This window comes from Lepidochelys kempii, chromosome 21, assembly GCF_965140265.1.
Source record: "Lepidochelys kempii isolate rLepKem1 chromosome 21, rLepKem1.hap2, whole genome shotgun sequence".
NCBI lineage: Eukaryota > Metazoa > Chordata > Testudines > Cheloniidae > Lepidochelys > Lepidochelys kempii.
This window is the reverse complement of record NC_133276.1, coordinates 11617629-11639129: the sequence shown is the minus strand read 5'-3', so window position 1 is coordinate 11639129 and position 21501 is coordinate 11617629. Positions and strand designations below refer to the sequence as shown.

General features: G+C 54.3%; 2 protein-coding genes across 3 annotated transcripts in view; one reads left to right on the top strand and one right to left on the bottom strand.

The window, feature by feature from the left end:
• The first annotated feature begins 1103 nt into the window (after window positions 1-1103).
• Window positions 1104-20364, top strand: SMPD2 (sphingomyelin phosphodiesterase 2). The gene is made up of 11 exons (XM_073320489.1): window positions 1104-1178; window positions 6746-6968; window positions 8527-8623; window positions 8758-8834; window positions 16328-16421; window positions 16542-16631; window positions 17283-17365; window positions 17660-17792; window positions 18120-18224; window positions 19065-19221; window positions 19789-20364. Exons 2-11 carry the CDS (start codon window positions 6919-6921, stop codon window positions 20130-20132), a joined length of 1230 nt encoding a protein of 409 aa, XP_073176590.1. The 5' UTR covers window positions 1104-1178; window positions 6746-6918; the 3' UTR covers window positions 20133-20364.
• MICAL1 (microtubule associated monooxygenase, calponin and LIM domain containing 1) overlaps window positions 17960-21501 on the bottom strand; it is a 45401-nt gene continuing 41859 nt past the window's right edge. The window contains exon 27 of one of the 2 annotated variants that reach the window (XR_012155885.1): window positions 17960-21490. The gene's annotated coding sequence lies outside the window, so the exon portion shown is untranslated. The remainder of the gene's footprint in view (window positions 21491-21501) is intronic. The other variant, XR_012155884.1, reaches the window with a different exon arrangement.

Sequence of the window (21501 nt, the reverse complement as noted above, 5' to 3'; positions counted from 1 at the left end):
GATGAAAGTGCAACACAAAAGTACCTGTTTATGAGACCTGTGACCCGTTTGAACAAAATAAAGGTTGGAAAGTAATTATGGAACCAAATGGAAACCCTGTTATAGTTTTAAGGGACCAACCCAAAGCACTACCAGAGAAAGCATAGCAAAAGGTCAGGAATCTATCTGAGACAGAAGAAAATCTAAAAGTAAAATCAACAGTGAAGAGAAATTATGAATAACAGGGATATCAGCGATGAAGAGCGGTACATGCATAACAACTCTGAGATCACTTGGTTTTGTGATTGTTCATTACAAATTAAAACTTGGGAAGTATTAAACACGACTCAAGTGTCCATCTCCCATGGAGGAATATACAAATCTGATTACTGGAAATATACTACTCAAGAGGATGGATATGAACTTATGATATATTAAAGACAGATCACCATCTTTTAAGCCCTGAGGTAGGGTTATTATTATTCCCCCGGGGAATAAAACCCCAGCTGACAGACAGCAGCCTGAAACCTTAAAAGGCATCATGAAAAGCTGAGCTGACCCCAGGCGGGTGGAGGGCCCAGCAGGCCCAGCCACACCGCGGAGAAAGGGAAGCAGGAGACCGCTACGGCTTAGTGCTGACGCTCATAGCAAGACGCGTTTCAAGAATTCCCATTTTCACCACAAAGGTTTTGTGCCGCTTGTTTCAGGGATCTGCGGCGGGCCTGCACCGTCCGGAGGCTTGTCTAGAACGGGGCATGGGGGGACCATGGAGGGGAGGGCATGTCCCTATCAAGGGAGGCACCTGTGGGCAGGCCAGGCTCTCGCTTTTGAAGTGCAAGAGTTGTGCATTCCCCCCCCACACACACACACACAAACACACACCCTCCCCAGCCCCCCCCTGCACCCCCTAAAACGAGAGCCCCCTAGCCTGGGGGGAGCCCCCCCCCCCCAGAGTGGGTCATGCACCCCCCATAACGTGCATCCCCTGTGTGTGTGTCACACCCCCCGCCCTCGCTTCCCGCGACCCCCCCCCCCCCGGCTGGCGGATAGCGCCGCCCCCGGCCGCACAGCCCCCTGGTACTTGTAGTTCCCCGCCCCCGCCGGCAGCGCCGCCCCGCGGGGAGGACTCCAAGCCCCAGCGTGCCCCGCGCGCCCAGCCTGGCCCCGCAGCCCGGGGAGCTGGCGCGCGCCCGCAGCCGGTGAGACCCCTCCCCCCCACCCAGCCCCGGGGCGGGGAGGGACTGGAGCACCCGGGCGTCCCCGGCGGGGCGGGGCGGGGCGGGGCTGCGGGCACCCCTCGGCAGCCGTGCCCAGGCGCCAGGGCAGAGCCGCGGGGCCCGCCGCGGGGAGCCGCTGTTGCTTCCTTTGTCCGCTGGCTTCCGAGCTCTGCCCGGAGCGCGTCTCTCTCCTGCCTTGCGGGGGGAGGCGCGGGGGGGGGGGCTCTCTCCTCCTTTCTCCCACCCCCGCGCCCCGATCCCTCCCATGCATCGAGTGTACTCATCGCTTTAGCGCTTGCAAAGCGCGAGGCGTTTTTTGTCCCTACTTCGGAAAGATTTAATTATTGGTGGCTGGGGGGGGGGGGTGACCTTTCCCCCCCCCTCCCCCCGCCGCCGCCGCCGCCGCCGCCACTTCTGAAAACCCTCAGGGGCCGGATTGTGGGGCCCCGCTTGCACGCGCCCCTGTTCGGCAGCAGGTTCCCCGGGGGGCCCCGCGTGCGAATGAGCCCGAGCGCTCGTGCACCGGCGGGGCCGGGAGTCAGGGCCCCGGGGTGGCTCTGCACCGGCGGAGGCTCGGCGGCGGTGAGAGCGGCCGGGCCCAAGGGCTGAAGCGATGCTGGCCCTTGACGTGGGTGCAGCTGCAGCCCAGAAATCCCCTTTCGAGTGCGCGCTGCGGGGGGATAAGCTTTACCATAAGGTGCCTTTATACCTCCGTAAGCAGGCTAGGTGTTGGATTATTTGGACTAGTTTTGGTTTTAAACAAGAAATCACGCCCCTGTAGCCTCTGTGCAGACCGGGCCTGGGGCACTTACAGACTCGTCCCCTCCTGCAAAAAGACAAGGAGGACTTGTGGCCCCTTGGAGACTAACCAATTTATTCGAGCACGAGCTTTCACTTCATCGGATGCACTAACAGGCTGCTGCTCTGAAACCTGTCCCCTCCTGCTAACTTTTGGCGGTTGCATATTTCCCCTGAACGTGTTGTGGCAGCTTTAAAGCAGCCCCGCTCCTTGCACGGGGGTGGATTTTTAATAAATCTCTGTAACGCCCTTTTACCCGAGGTCTGTCCTTACAGAAGCAGGCGAGGCGTAATTGTTTAAACGGTTCGTTAGACACCAAATTCTGCACAGATCCAACGTAGAATCCCAGCTCGCTCCATTCTGAGTGTTTACACTGTGGCTCTGAACTTCTGTAGCCCACATGGTTAACTGTGGTCACGTGACGTTTTTTTTAAAAAAAAAAAAAGGCAATTTTTAGCTGGGGTTCATAGTCCTGCCTACGACTGTGCATGACACCGTGTGTTAGTAACCACGGCAAGTCCCTCTGTCTTGTTTTAAGATGTTAATGTTGTTTATAATGTATAGTACGGTCAATCAGATAGGAACACAAACAGATCTTTGCTTTTTAATAAAAGCCTCCATTTAATTCAGTGCAATGCATGAGTCATGTGGAGAAAGGATGGTTATGTCAACAGACTGGAATTCAGGAAGTTAGGGTTCGCTTCCTGTGTGACCTTGGGCAAGTCATTTATTCTCTCCGTGCCTCAGTTGGCCTCTGTAAAATGGGAATAATGATACTTCCTTCCTCCCACCCTCTGTGAATTTAGATTGTAAGCTGTGTAGGTGTTTGGATTGTAAACTCTCTCTTACCTGGGGTGTGTACAACACCCAGCACAGTGAGGCCTTGATTTTGGCTAGGGTGCAGTTGTCATCTATAAAATGATTATAGCAGAACCTCAGCATTACAGATGCCGGAGTAATGTGCTGACCCGTGAACCAGACTCACACATCTCATTTGGAACCGGAAGGACACAATCAGGCAGCAGCAGAGACAAAATAAAAAAAGAAAAGGAAATGCAGTACTGGGCTATGTTAAACGTAAACTACTTTAAAAAAAAAAAAAGGGAAAGAAGCGTTTTTCTTCTGCATAGTAAAATTTGAAAGTGATGATCAGTTGTAAACTTTTGAAAGAACAACCAGAACGTTTGTTCAGAGTTACGAAGATTTCAGCATTACAACCAACCTCTGTTTCCGAGGTGTTTGTAACTCTGTGGTTCCCCTGTATTATAAGTCATCATTTGAGTGTCGGAAGACCATAGAATACCAGGGTTGGAAGGGACCTCAGGAGGTCATCTAGTCCAACCCCCTGCTCAAAGCAGGACCAATCCCCAATTTTTGCCCCAGATCCCTAAATGACCCCTTCAAGGATTGAACTCAAAACCCTGGGTTTAGCAGGCCAATGCTCAAACCCCTGAGCTCTCCCTCCCCCCACTAGGTATTAATGCAAATATTTTGCTCATGTTAGCACAAAATCCATACTGGACGGGGTGGCATTCTCCTCTTGCAAACGCTTGTGATTGAATCGGGATGTGTTGTGGCTTCAGGTGACCAGTCGCAGAACACAAATGGTGGCTTGCAAAGCCTGGGTACTTCTGAGTCATAAACGCAGCCCGAGAAAAGAGGGTTCGGTTAGTTCAATGATTCACTGAGCAAAACCGGGACTCTGTTCATAGTGAGTGGCATCCATAAGGGATAACTCAACCGGCTCTAAGATACAATAAAATACAGTAACAAACTGGTAGGGGCAATCACTGCCTGCTGCTGGCTGGAGTCACTTCTGTGGCATCAGCCCTCCACTGCCTATAGCTAATGGAGAATCTCCTATCTATAGTGGTGAGGGCCTGTCCTTTTGCTCAGGAAAAGTTGTGCCCATCTAGGGGCTTGTCTACACTTGTCTACGTTGTGTTAACTAACACTGTGTTACTCGTGACTTTGCAGCCAGTGTGGACAGGTACATGTCTTGTTGAACATCGCGTCCGCTGGCTGTGGGTACGCCGTTAAAGAAGACCATCCCTGACCGTGATGTTCCGACTAGCCATGCGTTCGTTACCAGTGTGCATGGCAGCCTGCTGGAGATCACATGGTCTTCAAACTTTCTGTGAAAATAGTCACCTTTAGGCCAAGTGCTAAGAAAGCTCCAGGCCAAAGGATTCTTTTTTTAGAATGCTCTGAAAATGCTCTGGGCGGTGGGGTGGGTAGAAAGAGAGACAAGGTGCTTCACAAGCTGACCCTGAAATGCAGCCACCTCTGGGGAGGAACAGAGAAGCTGTTTCACACTGCAAAGCGACACCCTTGTTGCAATAGTTTAGGACAGGGAGGTGGTCCTGTTCTATAACACCACTTTAGGCTGTTAAAGCTGTGGTTCCTCTTAAAGGAGGAATATCGCCTTGAGAGTTTACAAGCAGTTGAAAGGTTAGCCTTACACATGCACAGTGAGAATATTTACTGTGATTGAAGTAGTGGGGTTCTATGTACAGCGCAGTTGCATAATGCTGCGGGGGCGGTGTCTGTGGATAATTGAGTTAAAACCTTGAAATTGTACCAATAGGCAGTTACGCAACCCCGTCGTCCCACGTGTCAGGTTGGTTCTTTCTTGTAACTAAAGAAGATAAATGCAAATGCTTGTGTTAATACACAATAGAGCTTGCAAATTTAAACACAGGCAGGTCAGGAAACGAAAACGTGTATTGATCTCAGCGCACCGTTAATTCCACCGCCTTGTTCGTATCTTGTCATTTTGTTGGATACTGAGGCTTTTCATATTTTCCCCTGACTTCATACAGTGCTTGCCGTGTTGAGTGAATTAACGTGACTGGGTTCATTTTAACTCTTTCGTTCCCTGCGTGGCCTGTGTTTAAATGTGCAAATGTCAACATTGCATTAATGTAAGGTTTTGCACTTATATGTGCTGTACGTACACATGTGTATTGTCTGAACCATCTATGGTTTGCCCATTTCCGTGGCATGTCTCACTTCCTTTCAATGGGCAGAAATGTTAAGCCTCCCGCAGTTAACCAGCCCCCTACCTGGGAAGAAATTGGGAGTGGAAAAGAAGGCAACTTCTTAACTAGCGCTGTCTGAAAAGACGAGCCTGGCAACAAGCTCCAAAGGCAAATAAACTTGGGCTCTGGTTGCAGGATTCGGTGCCACAGAACCATCTATTTGAGAGCATTTTGGGCCTGTGGGGAGCTCATGTGTAGGGACTGCCCACAGTTGCAGTCGTGCTTAGGGGCAGAGATAGTCTCCCACATGGCCAGGTTCCAAATCACGTAGGGCTTTACAGATTGAAACTGACGCCCTGACTGGCACAGCCCCTGCGGGGCAGTCGGGGACAGGGAGCAGGGGGAGGTTGGATGGGCGTGGGAGTCCTGGGGGGCCTGTCAGGGGACAGGGGTGTGGAGAGGGGTTCGGGCAGTCAGAGGACAGGGAGCAGGGGGCAGTTGGATAGGGGGGTGGGGTCCCAGGGAGTGGTTAGGGGAGAAGGAGCAGGGGGGTTGAATCGGTTGGGGGTTCCGTGAGGGGCAGTCAGGGGGTGGGAAGTGAGAGGGGGTAGTTAGGGGGCAGGGGCCAGGCTGTTTGGGGAGGCACAGCCTTCCCTACCCTACCCTCCATACAGTTTTGCAACCCCAATGTGGCCCTCGGGCCAAAAAGTTTGCCCAGCCCTGGTGTAGGGGAACCCTGAAAAGAACAGGTTGTGCTAATCCTTCCTGGTGGTGACAGAGGTGTAGATGGGGAAGAAGGAGGAATTGTGCAGCGCTTTCCGGTCCCCCAGATGAAAGGTGCTAGGCACAAATTAACAGTAGCTGACTTTAGTGCCTGTCTGCAACTTTAGGCACCTAAACACCGTGTAAACCTGACCTCCCTCTTGCAGGGTCGCAGAGCTCGGGCTCCAGTCCAAGCCCAAACGTCTACACGGCCATTTTTAGCCCCAGGGCCCAAGGTCCACAAGCCTAAGCCCGCTGACCCTGGCCAGCTGGCATTTAATTCCTGTGTAGACGTACCCTGCACTGCCATTTTTAGCCCTGCAAGCCCAAGTCATCTGCCCTGGGCCAGTGGCAGCTTTTCCATGGGTCTTGTATTACTGTGTAAGCATCCTAACTGTTCCATTTACAATTAAATTGACATTGTCAGGGGAAAACCCAAAGTCCTCCCCTATGTTACAAATCGCCTGTGAGAAGATTTAAACCGGAATAGTTTTAAAAATCCAATACACTTCTCCTGATTGATTGTTTCTCTCAGCCTGGTGGGGGGGGAAACCTGGCCGGTCAGTTTCACTTCGGAGCATAATCCATTTCACTGCCTGGCTCTCCTGCTGGGCTGCTGTGCGTCTGGATCGCGGTTCATCTTTTCACCTGCTTCAGCTGGAATCCTTGGAAAAGAGAAGCCGTGCAGCGTGTCCATGCAGGTTTAGCGAGAGTAAATGTGCCCCGTTTCACCTGTGCATGTCCCTTTAATTCCTGAACCCCTCTAAGATGCCAGTCTTAGGTCTGCACCTTTCCCTCTTACTGTCGCCTTCCATATGCTGCCTGCAGGTCTCAGCGGAGAGGTGCATACAGAAGCACAGGTGTTTGCCCTGAGATAGTGCCCTGCCAGCAGTCGCCCCACCCTCTTGTCCTCTCCAGCTAACCTGCTAACGCAGCAGTCTGAGTTACCCTATTGCAACCGTAATCTCTCTTGCCTGCCGAAGCCTGACGCCTCTCTCCTCACTCAGCTCCGCTCCGGGGACGGAGAACCTGTAGACGCCCAGGACCAAGGGGGGACCCTGATTCAAACCACCTCCAACCCACTGCTCGCTGGCTTTGTCCTCAGAGCAGGATTCCCCTTGCTTTCCGCCCACTGCTCCTTGAACGGCAAGAAGGCTCGGCGACCCACCAGCTGGCTGCGATGGACACGGATCCGCCACTGCAGCTACGCGTCTTCGACCTCAATTGCTGGTAAGTTGTCGTTTGTTTGCTCTTCCATTGACCGAGCAGAGGTCAAAGCAGACTGGTGGAGGGTGGCTCTCCTGGGCAGTGGGTGCAGTTTCACCCAGGAGAGTCATGACATACCTTTGCACAGGGATGACGAGCAGCCAGGGAGTCCCTCTGATCTCTCTCATCACGTTCCCAGTTATTACATCTAAGGGTTAAAGCAGAGGACTCGAAGGCCATTGCAAAGTGCATGGAGCTCCTGGGGTGGGAGACACTGGCCGTGTCAGCGTTGTCATTTATCATACACAAGCCCCTCCAGACTTCTAAGCCCCGGAGCTGCCGTTCTCTGGATCTTTTCAATCTCCCTCGTCTCCCCGAGGAGCAGGTGCCTGGGTCTGGGACCTGGTGCCCGTTGTTCACAACCAGGCCACTGGGATGTGTGAGTGAAGTGTCAAAAAGCTGGATGCCCCTGTCTTGAGGGGAAGAGGGATCTGTGGCCAGGGGCAAAGCAGGGCCTCGGATAACCCATCACTCCCAACTTAGCTGCAGATCTGCACCCTGCAGTCAGGAGTAACTCAGCCCCAGGATCTCCATCCTGCTCCACCTTGGTCGCTCCTCCCCTGTCCATTTGCAACGAGCTGCCTTCCTGGAGCAGGCCGCCCTCCGCCCCCCCCATACAGGGAGCCTCACGCTCCTCATCTCTGCGCTGCTGTGGGCTCTGTGTCAGCCTGCCAGCCCTGCCCTGGGCACAGCCGATCTTTGGTTCCTGTTGCATGCAACGGCAGCTCTTGCCTGCAGGCAGACTGTGGGCATTGCTGGTTGGGCAAGGGAACCAGCTCAGCTAGTGTGTTTTGGGTACACGCTGCCCCCGATTCCCACGCATGCATACAAAGCACCTGCCATGAGCCATGCAGGAGCCAGGCCAGGCCTGCAAACAGGGCCTCCCACGAGGGCTCTCATCCTGTGCATGGCTTCGTGGAATCGTAGGCATTAGACGCGACCAGGGCCATGAAGCCCTATTGAATTCAAATCCCCTCAACCCCTCCTCTCTACCTTCCTTGTCCTGTGGCTGGTCTGATTTTAAACCCGGCTCCTCCTGCCTCTCCTTTCGCTGTGTCCAGGGCCGGCCCTGGGTGTTTTGTTAACTGGGGCAGAAAATGCTTCCCATGTCCCCCGAATGGCTAAGCCAAAAAAACCCCAAAACTTCCGATTTGGCATCCTCCCGCATGCCAGAAATTGGTGCCCAGGGCAGCCACCCTGCTTGCCCCTCTGTCCCCACAGGCCGCCCCTGGAGGTGTCTCTCTTGCTTTGAAGCTGAGGTGAGCATGCAAGAGGCTGAGGGAAACTTCCTATCCCTTTTGCATCCCTGTCTCAAGCAGGACAGGGCTGGGGCTCTATACCGCTGCGAGTTTGGAGGGTGACCCTTGCCACTCAGGGGTCTCCCAGCACATGGGCACCCCTCCCTAGATGCCTTTCCCTATCACTGCTCAAGGCACTAGGAGTCTGATCTGCGCTGGTTGGAGGAGGAGGCGAGCCTCTGTCAGGGATGCCCTCACAGCCTCTGCTTTCTTCCCCCCCCCAGGGCGATTCGCTACTTGAGCAAGGTGCGGCAGGAGCGCATTGGGATGATTGGCGACACACTTAGCCAGGAGGGGTTCGACCTGGCACTCTTACAGGAGGTGATGAGGGCTGGGAATTGGAGTGGGGGTGAAGGAGGGAGAGGGCGAGGGCCATGGAAGCAGGGTGGGCTGGGCTGGCTTCTCTTCCGTGACTCAAGTCCCCGCCGTTCTCAGGCTCTCTCCTGCTTCTCCAGGTGTGGAGCGAGAGGGACTATTGTGAGCTGAAACAGAAGCTGACTGCCTGCTACCCCTACTCCCACTACTTCAAAAGGTAAGAGGCACGGCTGGAGTCCCCGGGTGCTGCTTATCGGTGTATCAGAGGGGCCCTGGCAGCAGGTCGTCCTCAGTTTTGCAAACTCTCGAGATCTTATCAAGAGCCTTGTGGTCGTTGATGGTTTTTCTGAAGTCCCAGCTCCTCAACCTGTGAGATTCTCTGAGAATCTCGGCTTTAAAAAAAAGGGGGGGGGGAGTCCATCTCTCGTGGTTGCAGAGAAAAGTCAGAAAACGTAGCCCCTGGTAGCTACGACACCGGGAGTTGAAAAGAACCGGGAAGGTATTTTTAAAGATCTCATGGCTGCTAAGCTGAGCTCGTGATTTTTTGAACCCTTGGGATCGGCAGTGCGGCGTCATGCCGAGGGGTGTGAGCTCTGGGCGAAGGAAGCCATTGGAGTTTGCATGGGTTCAGGCTGGCTTTATGGAGCTACAGCTCACTATGAGATGTCAGGTGGTGGAGGAACCTGATGGGGTGCAGTGTTAAACAGCTGTCACGTTCCACCCCAGAGACGGCTGCATTTCAGTGACCCTTGAATGCAGTGGTCTGTGAAGCACGCTGGGAGGAAAGGGTCTCTGGCAATGGGAGACATCCTGGCTTTTGCTCAGCAGAAAACATCGCCTCTTAATCATAACCAAGTTTGCTGCTGTTATACTAACCCTGGCAGCCTGCTCCATGCTGTGTCCCCGCCCCAAGGGACCATGGCAGGTGAGCAGCCTTTGCCCCTCTGGCACAGAGCCTTAGGGTGGGGACTGGTGAATGTTCTCCCCGCCCCCCCCCAGGGTAGCCTATCACCCGAGGGCTGGGTATTGGCTGAATGTTGCTATCTCAGGAGATTGTCACGGGCCCTTTGCGGCTCCCCTGAGATCCCAGCAGGGAATAGTGACGCTCTCCAGCTGTCTTTGCACTGGCAGGGGCAGTGACCCTAGGTTCATGGCGTTCTCTGGGCGGAGCTGGCCCATGGGGTAGCTGTGGCATGGCCATAAATAAGCAGGCACAAAGAGACGGGAGGCAGCAGATAGCTACTTGCTGAGACAGCATCTCTCAGGAGCACCCAAGCGGACTTTGTCAGGGAAAAAGGCAATCAGGGTCATCCCCTCTAGTGCTAACCCAGCCCTTATGTCTCCTGCCCCATCAGATACAGCCTGGGGCAGGCTTGATATTAAAGGTCTGCTTGTAAGGGATTAATCCAGGATTAACTGAGGTGTGAATATATAGCTAGTCAATTGCTATGGAGTGTCACCTGCCTTCCACACGGACACCCTGATGGGAACAGAGTCCCTTAGACCTTCCCCACCGGGTCTGTGCCTCTTGGTCACAGTGACACATCCCCTCTTGGGTCGAGTGAGAGTGACCCCCTTCTCCATGTCAGACTGGTCGCTTCCTACCCTTCCCAGTTCTTTATTTGGTCACTGCCTTCAAGCCGTTCAAACCAGTCTGTGCAATTTCCCAGGCTGAGGGCGGTGGGGTTTTGAGCCTTTTCCAGATCTGTTTACCTGTCTGGGCATTTGCATGAGTGAACCCCCCTTTTCCCCTGGAGACTCTCCCATGCGGAGAGGTATAACATTTAGAGTTGATAGAATAGCCTTAAAGCCGTCCCATGTGTCTGTCCCATCTTCCTCTGCCAGAAGAGGATGCTTAAAGGATACTTAGAATGGCCAGAATTCGATGTTGATTTGTTTATCCTTTCGACCAGTAGTGTTGATATTTATTTTGTCAATAATGATTGATTTAAAATTTCACAGTGGCACAGAATTATGATTTTAAGCATTTTTAAAGTGTTATCTATTTGAAATCATCTCCTTTGCTGGAACTTGAGGGGAGAGGTCAGACAATAATTTATTTAATGACAGTAGAGGCTGAGATTCAACAAGTTAAAGCTTTATAACCGTTAAAACACAAATTGTCAACACCACAGGTCGAAATCTACAAAGTTACTATCCTTAAGTCAAGCTCTAGGAAGTACTCAAGCAGCATTTGTCTGACTCCGCCTGTCTGTAGATTTCACTTATTGCATATTTCTTTCCATCAGTTTGTGTGTGCGTGGTGAAAGCGACGTTTACTGATAAAAATCTGGCCCTTCCAAGCCTAAGGATACTGGACTAGTGTCCTGGGGAAGTCTATGGGCTTGTGGCCTGGAGGGCATGTCTGGCGTTACCTCCCATTGCAAAGTTACAGGGAGTAACTCTTGGTCATTGGAGGGAATCGCGATGGGGCATCACCACAGGCTCTCTGGGGAGAGAGGGGTAGTAGATTGACCCCACACATGCCCCACTGTGTTTACCTTCATCTCAGCATTTCCTCCTCCACCACTTAGCGTCATTGTTACCAACCACTAAGAAGTTATAGAGTGGGGGGAGAATTTCCCCCTCTTGTGACTGGACTTTAATTCACTATTAATGGGCCAGAGCAAGAGCTAAAGTAAGCAGCCTTCTGTAGTCCCATGGTTAAGGTGGTGAGCTGGGCATGTTGAAGGCCCTGGTTCCATTCCTGCTGGGGGCAGTAAAAGGTTTTGCCCCTCTTGCTAAAATATTAAGTGAGCCACTGACAAAATACGAATCACTCTTTTGTCCCCGCTGGTCCCAACGCTCCCCAGGCCGTGGGAGATTCCTGTTCCAATGCCCCCATCCGTAAGGGGCTTGGAACCAGGATCTCCCTCCTCCCGCTGAGGGGTGGGAGCTCCCTGTTCAAATCCTCTCCCCTTCCCAAGAGAACAATGGCCTCCTGGGAGAAAGAGGGGACTTAAACAGGGAGCTCCCGCCCCTCAGCCAGGTCACCTGGGAGGGAAGGAGACCCCCGTTCCAGTCCCCTCTTAACAGGCAGTGGGAGGACGTGAACCTGGTTCTCCCACATTCCAAGCAAACATCGAAACCAGTAGACTACAGAGTGATCCTAGCACTCGCCTTCGTGGAACTTATACTTAATTAAAGTGGAGCTGCTTCAAGAGGGAAAGACTAGGGGAGCTCCCCCTCCAAATCCCCTTGCCCCCTCTGGTGGGCAGAGGACTCAAACCAGGGCCTCCAGCATCCCAAGTCAATACCTTCACCACTGGCCTAGAGAGAGCTTTTCATAGTGGACTCTTCCTGTGGCTCAACTAATATTTAATTCAAGTGGAACCATTTCAAGAGGAAAGACCAAAGCCCCCTCCCAGCACAGGGAGAATCAAAGTAGGGCCTCTAACACCCCAAGCCCACACCTCAACCACAGGGCTATAGCAGAGCCCCTGAGACTGCCTTTGGCCCTCCAGTTAAAGTGGACCAGCATCAAGCGGAAAGCTCAAGGGAGCACCCTTGGCAAAGCCCTTCTCCTCGGCAGGCAGCCCGGGGATTTGAATGAGCATCATTCCCTCACCGCTGGACTAGCGGGTGATTCTAACCCTCTGGTGGCCCAACTCCTACTTAGTGGAAGTGGAAAAGGTGCACCAGGCAAGCGGGAGGGAGCCCCCACTCCCAGCCTAGGCCAACAAGCCCATTCTTAATGTCGGTCTCTGCCTATTCACTGAGGAAGGCACGGCCCCACCTAACTCAGGCCTGAAGGGGTCCTGTTGTTGTGCTTGATTTTCTAGGCATCTCAAAGTGTGGGGGAGGGCAGTGCTGAGTATTGCCTCCCCTGATTCCCTTTGGGCCACAAGGCTGAGTCGGGGAGCTGAGAGCGGGTAGACTTGGTCCATATTACAGGCAAACAGTGCTATGACCGTAAGGGAGCGGAGACTAGGCATGCAGCCCGGAGAGCAGCGGCAGGGGCGTGCTCGGTTCAGACGCCAGACGTCTCCCTGAGAGCCAGGGAGCCGAGGCGGGGTGGGCGCTGTGAATGCCAGAAGCACTGAGCTCAGGGTGGGGAGGGAAGCATAGACACCGCGCAGGCCCCTGCCTCAGCCCCAAGACCAGAGTGGGGAACTGAGAACAAACAATCGCAATGCATGCCATAGACACAGAGCCCTGAGCCTGGGGAGTGGGGTGCCCAAATGGGTGTGTGTGGGAGACATTCTGGAGCTCCCCTTCCTCCACACTCCTGCTGCGACGGGTGGGAAGAAGAGCTCTAAACTCCTCCTCCACCCACTTCTCCGGGTGCTCAGCTGCTGTCTTCAGCCAGCTATTTTTTCCCACGCCACTGATCGCTGAAGTAGTCACACCCACTGAGGGCACAACGGTTTGGCTGCCTAAGACACACGTCCATGCCCAGCTCCATAGCCTCTCTGTGCGTGGGAATGAAGCTCTTCTTTGGGCCAACACCAGCTGCCTGACAAACAGAGCGTTATCTTTGGCACGGAGCTTCCGCATCTAAGTCCAAGCACCCTGTTTACTCTGGGTGTTTGCTTTGCATGAGAAACGTGCAAGAACATCTGTGAATCTGCTTCCTCGTGATCTGCCTCGAGTTCTGGTATTGCAGAATGGTGGCCAGGCACTACCTGCGCTGTTCGTTCGATGCCGTGAAACCCACCGGCAAGGGGCACTTCCCGTCCAGCTGACAATATTTGCTCACACTTCACGATCCAGCCCGTGAAGAGAACATTTGCAAGTTAGATTTAGTCTTTGCATACAGCATCATCGTCACACAATGCTTTGGTAATGCTGCTAGCACAGTGGGGTTCCAAACTTCTTGCATTTGGACATTGCACAAGAGGGTGATCTCACCAAATGTGATCGATTCTTCATTTGTGTAATTGTCTCCAACGACAGCCATGGACACCGTTCAGCAGCTGACCACGCCTTGAATGCTGCGTGCAGGACTGGTCGCCCCCTTCTCAAAAAAGATGCATTAGACGTGGAAAAGATGCAGAGAAGGGCAACAAATATGATTAAAGGTCTGGAATAGCTTCCATACGAGGAGAGATTAACAAGACTGGGAACTGTTCAGCCTGGAAAAGAGACACCTGAGGGGGAATATGAGAGAGGTCTATAAAATCAGGACTGGGGTGGAGAAAGTGACTAGGGAAGTGTTAGTTACCCCTTCACAGAACACAAGAACTAGGTCGCCTGATGAAATTGACAGGCAGCAGGTACCTCCTCACACAATGTACAGCCAACCTGTGATACAAGGTAGCTTAACCATTGACAGATTTTTCTCCAGCCAACAGGGTATGTTGCTCTTTTGGGTGTTTCTCAGAGATCCATCCAAGTTGAAGAGGAAAAGCAGGGCAGGTGCCAGCTCATACTTCATCAGACTCTGGTTATCAGCATCTCTGGACTGGACACTAACTGTCAGTTTGCTGGATATCTGACCATCAATAAGAATTGCTTGTGTTGTCTGCGTCTTCTTTTGTTCGACGGTGATTACCAAGTGATTTGCGATTATGCCTGTTTATGGATCAAAGGAGGCCTACTTCCCCCCTTTGTAGGCTCCTGGTTACAAACTGCTTTTTTTCTTGTGTGCCGTTCTCTCTGGTCATGCACAAGCTTTCTGCAGCTTCAAGTGGGGGCCACAGTAGACGTTGCAGCGTTCACAAGTGGCTGGCTGTTGTCTGGGCTTGTTCCAGGGTCATTCTTTCAGTCCTGACTTTTATAATATCTTGGGACAGCAGCCGCCAGGGACTTTGTGGTAGCTTCCTTGTGGAGATCTACTGCAGCAGGCTGCATTCCACACCTTTGTTTGTTACAGCTGCCTTAAAATGCATAGTCAGGTAATACTTGGTCAGAGCCTTATCCTTTGTGCAAAGATGCGGATGCTTCCCACAGTCCTTGCTGAGAGATTGCTTGATAGCCATCTCACGCCATACACCACTGAAGGGCCTGGCAGTCCAGGACTCTGCTCTCTATCAGTTAGGACAGGATAGATATCTGGTTTCTCTTTCCCCACAAGTCTGTCTTCTGTTACCTTTACACAACCCCATCTTGCATCATTCACATGACCACACTGGAAGTCAAGTGGAATCATCTCTGCCAACATCTCAAGCTCCGTGGACTTGTTATCATCTCTCTTTGCTGCTACGTCATCCACTAGCAGTTGGGAGAATTATGTTACATAGCTCTCCCAGAGCAGACACGTTGAGGAGTAGGCGGTGTGACTCGGTGGTCGAAGCAGAAGTCTGGCCTAGTGGCCAGGGGAGAACCGGAGGTGTGGTCAGGAGACAAGCTAGTGGTCAGAGCCAGGAGGTAGGGATCAGAGGCATGAGATGAAGCAAGGGCCGGACAAGAAGCTCATCTACCAGGCTTAAATAGGGAGCGGTTGGCCTTTCTGTCCAATCAGAGAGCACAGTCACTTAGTGAGGGTTTACTGGGCCCAGCCAAGCTCATTAGGTTGCTAGGTACCCGAGCCCAGAACCAGCTGAGTTCCTGACAGTCTCTGAACGGTTTTTCCCCTTGGATAACATGTGTGTCCACAAGGTGGTGGAGTGGCTGGGTGCTCTGCCAGAGCATTCTGTCTCCCCAAGATGTGGCTCGTCTCCTCTTCCGGAAGAACATTGTTCATGGGCTCGCCAGGTGCCATCCATTTCCAGCGATGCGTTGCCTCATTCATAAGCTTGTGGATTCTAACGCCAGGGTTATATGCTGTCCCTCTTAGAGCGTGACTGACACAGCATGCAAGGATGTCTTCAAACCCACTTTCCTGCATCACGCTGCCTGCATCGCCCATGAAATTCATTGCACGATGCATGCCTCCCGTCCCAAGGCGGCCATTGTCAAATTCCCTTTGATTCCTCCATTTAATCAACTGTGCTTTGCAGGCGGTTGCTTCATCATAAGTCTAGACCTGACCTAGAGAGCAGAACACACCCAGAAAGTATTTCATCAGGGTGTACGCTGTATTAATACCAGTGGCAGGAGCAGCAAGCATTGGACGGCAGCCAATAGTCATAAAACATAAAACAGCCACAAAAACTTTTCTCCAATCAGTCCTTTCTACGAATAGTGACAAATATTTGGATGCGTTACATGGTACATACAGACTTTTGCTTTAACCGCAGGCAAAAAAAGTACAGGAACATGCATCAAATATATCACCTGGTGCTAAATATTTCCCAGACAATACCATTGTGAGTACAGAGCTGCATTACCAATTGTACTTAGAAGTTTTCCGCCACTTTTGGTCAAAATTAAGACTGTGTTTCTTCGAGTTACGGCCTTTTGGGGGATTTCGTGGGGGTTTTGTTCCGACTCGATGCCCAGCAACGTTTAAACATTTATGTGAGATAGAAAATCTGCACCACTTCCAGCATCTGTATCCACCGTGGTGATGCCCACCAGATACGTGCATCACATGTGATAGCAATGCTATGTTTCTAGCTGATAGCTTACCCTAACTCATTAAGAAGACCCCTTTTTAAATCTGGTTGGGAGACTGCTGACCCCCAGTGCCCTGCTATATAACCCCAGCTCCACTCCCTCCCCAAGCCAGGAATAGAGCCCAGGAGTCCTGACACCTAGCCCCTGCTTTAACTACTAGACCCCACTCCTTTCCTCCGGGAGTTTTGCTCAGAAACCCCACCTAGTAGTCCCCAAGGGCAGGGCAGGGTTGAGTGACTGAAGATGGTGACTGTAGTTTCTCTTTCATAGTGGGGTGATTGGCAGTGGGTTCTGCGTGTTCTCCAGATACCCAATCCTGGACACCTTCTTGTACCAGTACTCCCTGAACGGATACCCCTACATGGTGAGTGCAGGGGGCTGGCTGCCACAGGGTCTGCTTATGTCAAAGTCACAGGCGGGGGGCCCTCTGCGGTGACACTGTGATTGTAACCAGCCTTCTCTCTCTCCTCTCCTGTCCCGGCAGCTCCAGCACGGGGACTGGTTCTGCGGCAAGGCCGTGGGGCTCCTCATCATCAAGATCTGTGGGATTATCTTCCATGTGTACGTGACCCACGTGAGTCTCACTGCGGGGAAGGTGGGGGAAAGGGCCGAGGATCTGACAGAGACTGGGAGTCACTGGAAAAACACAGTGCAGTCTAGCTTGAGATGCCTCAAGCCAAGGGGTCTCTCACTACTTCCCTTGGAAGACCGTTCCACAAATGGATCTACCTCACCAGCAGGAAAGGATTCCTGATCACTCTTTGCTCAATTTCACCCCACTAGCCCCAGCTGAGCCCCCTTAGACGATCAATTCCCCCCCGCCCCCGGACAGTCACCCCTCCCACACAGCAGCATTGCTGTTCTGACATGGGACAGGAAAGAAGTTTGGATGCTCGGGGCACCCTCTGCCGGCACAGAGCTTGGAAACAAAAGACAGCCAGCGAGGCGCTCCGTTAGTGCCAGGTGTGATGGGAGCCTGTACGAAGCACTAACCGGCAATATCCAGTCATTATCCAGCAGGGCTGGATTCAGACCTAGAGGTGAAAAGCCATCTCTTGTTCTCCATCCAGCGCCTCTTGCCTCGTCTCCTTGGTTTGAGACGTCTAAAGCCAGACTGCTTGGAGCCTGGGAGCACACCTGGCATTGGTATAGGGCGGACAAGAGCTAGGTTTCCAGTGTCTGTCCCCGAGCGCCTGGACTCACTGCCTGTTCTCCCTTCATCCAGCTCCTTGCGGAGTACTGCCGGGACAAGGACGCTTACCTCCCCCATCGAGTGGTGCAGGCCTGGGAGCTGGCTCAGTTCATACAGTGAGTAGAGCAGAGACGCCGCGGGCTCATCGCCAGTGGGGCCTTGTGTGTACCCCGGCGTCTCATCTAGGGAATGAAGGCGCATTAGCGGGGGAGCTCGGAACTGCCCCAGACCCAGCCACGCCCCACAGGGGGCGCTGTAGAAAACGCCGGGGGTGCGTCAGCTGTGGGAGAAACCCCCAGCTACTCCAGTCCCTGCCTCTCTCAGCAGGGGGTGCTGTAGGGAGCGTGCTGGGGATGGGGGCTAGCTCGCTCGCTCTGGCCCCGCCAAGTTACTCTGTCCCGTCCCCTAAGGCACACCTCGAAGGGAGCGGATGTGGTGCTGCTCGGTGGGGATTTGAACATGCACCCTGGGGACATGGGGATCCGGCTGCTGCGAGGCTGGACAGGGCTGCGGGACTCCTTCGCCGACGCAGATAGGTTCGAGGTAAGCGCTTCCCTGTAGGGCCCGGGCCGGGAGGGAGATGGGCGTGTGTTCAGGACTGGCCTGGCGCACAGACAGTAAATGCCTGCAGCAGGTGAACCCAGAAGCTGGGCTTCCCCTCCCACCTTTGCACCCCAGCTCCCGCCCCGGCCAGCTGTCCCCCAGCACCTCAACCTCCCCTCCCAGCCACCAGCCGGGCTGCTGTCTCTGTGAGAGTCCAGAGCCCCTGCCCTTCAGCAGGACGCTGGCTCTCCTTCCGGCCCCCTCCGGGAGAAGGGCAGGGTCTGGTCTGTCTGGAGGGACACTGACTGACCTTGTGTTGGCTCCCAGGGCTGCGAGGACGGCTACACCCTGGTCCCAGCCAACTGCTTCACGGTTAATAAGGAGCTGCAGCCCTTCCCGCTGGGAATCCGCATCGACTACATTCTCTACAAGGTACGTGCAGCACGGCGGGGCGGCGAGGGGAGGTGACCCGCTCGAACCACAGGCCACGTCTGGGACAGAGCTGAGAACCGGGCCCCGAGCTGCGTCCTGGTGCTGGGCACTGCCTCCCGCCTGCTACCACTGCGAGTCGGACAGGAGAGGCGGAAGAGGCCTGTCCCGGTCTGGTCCATCCCACCACCGAGCTCTTACGTGCAGTGCTTTTCACCTGTAGACCTCAGTGCGCTTTTACCAATGAGGTCGATAGCATTAGCCCCATTTTACAGGGGGGAAACTGAGGCATGGGGCGGCGATTTGCCCGAGGTCACTGAGCAGGTCAGGGGCAGAGCTGGGAATAGACCTCTGAGGCCTTGTCCACTAGGCAACACTGCCTCCCATATTATATAGTAGATCTTGCTGGTTTTGAAGTCCCTTAGCCATAGCCCTTGTACTGTGTGGGTCTTCCTGCTTTTTAGATCTGAGCAGGTGGGCACAGTGGACTGATCACAGGCCTGGGACGCAGGAAGGCCTTAGTTATAATCCCAGCTCCTGCCACTTGCTTGAGCGACGTCGCTGTCCTGGTCTGTCTGTAACCTGAGGCCGGAGCTCAGCTCTGTCAGCCCTCTGGACGGTGGGGCAGTGTTGCCAGTAAAAACTCCCTGTCTCGAGCTGTTTCTGTGTGGTTAGAGCAGGGCACTCGGCCTCCCGGGTCCCACTGCAGCGTCTGGGCCAAAGAGCAGCAGACTTCACTTCCATCGTGTGGGCCACGTCCCATGGCAGGCCGGGGAGGGGCTGCGGGGAGAACGGCCCCGGGGCCTGCGTAGCGCTGTGCCCCATCGCCATCCCTTCCCGTAGGGACTGTCTCGCTTCGTGGTCAAGTGTGACAGCCTCGTGACCACCACGGGCACCGCCCCCGGCAAGAGCATTCCCTACTCGGACCACGAAGCCGTCATCGCTACGCTGAGCGTGCGGCGAGGAGAGGAGGCCAAGGGCTCGAGTGGCAGCAATGTCGGTGAGTGCCTTGGCCGCTCAGACCTCGGCAACGGGGGCGCAGCTGGCCCAGGGAGGGCAGCTCAGACGGCAGCCCGGGACCTGGAGCGCTGGGATCTTGAGAGAGCCCCGCCTGCCAAGGCATTAGCTGGGCCTCCGACCGCAGCCGCTTCGGGGCTCCTTCTTCCAGGCTCTGCAGGAAGGAGGCCACGGTGGCAAGTGGACCATGCAGGCCGTTTGAAAACCCCGAGAGAGCCATTAGGGGAATGGTTGGGTTTGATCCCACAGCCCAATCGTTTCCGTCCAGCCGGCGCTAGGGATCCCACCCCGCGCGGCGAGAAAAAGACCCAGGGTGCACAGAGCCCAGCAGCGAAGCAAAGCACCATGGGATACCTGCCCAGAATTAATCCCCCCGCCCCGCACAGACAAGGCCTTAGTTGTCCCACGGATTGCCGTATCAGCATGGTGTGTCCCTCCAGCGGGTAAGATGCCTTGAGCCCCTTGAGAGGCTGGGGCTGTGTCCGAGGTGGCCCGGCTGGCTGGGAGGAGCCGTCCCAAGCTGTGGCTAAGCCCCTGTTTTCTCTTTCAGGGCCGGAGCTGGTGGACGTGGTGAACGAGGCCCAGACAGAGGTGAGGGCGCGGCTGCACGCGGCCGAGTGTCAACGCGACTCCAACGGCCGCATGGCCAGCCTGGCTCTGCTCCTGCTGCTCCTGCAGGCGGCCATGGGCCTGAGCTCCCTGGCGGGCTGGGACACCCCGCAGCCCTTCCCCAAGTTCTCCTCCTCCCTGCTGAGTTTGCTGGCCACGGTGGTGCTGCTGCTGTCCATGGGGCTGTACATCTTCCACACCATCGAGGTGAGGATGCTGCAGGGGACCGAGGAGCAGATGCGGCTGGCGCTCCAGGCGCTGCAGGACAAGCTCAGCTCCATGTAGGACAGCAGTGGGGGGGTAAGGGGATCAAGAGGCTTCTGGGTGCTCAGTAGATGGCGCTGCCAGCTGGCGGCAGCTGTGCTTGAGAAGAGGGGGAGGGCAGGCGGTTTCCTTGGCCCTGGATTACTCCACAGATTGCTTTTCATGGTTAACTTGATTTTTAAACAAGAGGCATTTGGTATCTTACCGATTACAGCAGGTTTTCTATAGCGTTAAATAAACTTTCTGAACAGATTATTGTATTCAAGAGACGGAGTGCTTTGAACACAGCTAACAGGAGGTGGGGGCTTAGTCACGGGAGATCTCGCGAAGGCTGCCCTCAAGGGGCATTTTCATAGGAAAGAGCAGAGACTGCTCTTCCCCTCGACACACACGGGGATAGGACAGGACGGTTGGTAATACAGTTAGGATTGTCTGGCTGTGACTGAGGGTACGTGTCTACACGGCCTTTGCTGGTTGCAACTGTAGCGTGTGTAGACATACCTGAGCTAGCTTTCAGCCAGCTCGTTCAGATACCAGGGCAGTGAAACCCGAGTCAGGTCTGGGCCGGTGCGGACTGCCTGTGCCGCTCCAGATTCCCCGCTCCAGTACCCAAGCTGGGTCACTTACAGCTAGCTTGCGTATGTCTGCCCATGTCTACAGTGTAGACAGACCCGTAGTGCGGCTCTGTAACTTCTGGACTGGGGAGACCGAGCAGAGCGTGACCGCGCCAGGTCAGCAAACGCGCCGCACTGAGGCCAGCCTGTTTCTACAGCAGCACTTTAGAGCAAACGCCTCCATGGCGATCTTAAAAGAGCATCTATGCCGGGCGGGGGCAGGGTTGGCCAGAGATTCCTGATGGTTACAGCTCTGCCTTTACTGCTCCCGGCAGCGGTGGGCAGGGCTCCAGGCACCCTCAGGTAGCTCCGTGAAGCTTCATTGCAAAGAGGGAACCACCTGTGAGCAATTCCCTAGTCAGGAATAAGAGAGGCACATGGTGCAGCTTTGTCTGCAAAGCCTTAAGGAGTTGGAGTTACAACGCCTGTCCCCCCATCTCTCGGAGTGCGTAGATATACTGGCGTTAGCTTTGATCTCGCTAGCTCCAACCACAGGAGCACCACGGGCTATATGACCCCGCCCAGGGTATGCACTGGATGGCTAGCCCCACACAGCCACAGCTTCCCTGCAAGTGGAGCTAACTAGATCAAAGCTAACCCTGTGTGTGACGCACCCGCGGACAAAACCCAGCCGTTCTCCCCCTACCCTTCAATTCCTGCTCCTTAGTCTTTTTCGCTGGCTGTGGCTGGATCCTGTTAGCCTCCCGGAGATCACACTGAGCATTAGTAAGTCCCACCAGTTTCCATGGACGCTGAAGACATCTGCTGACAGAGGG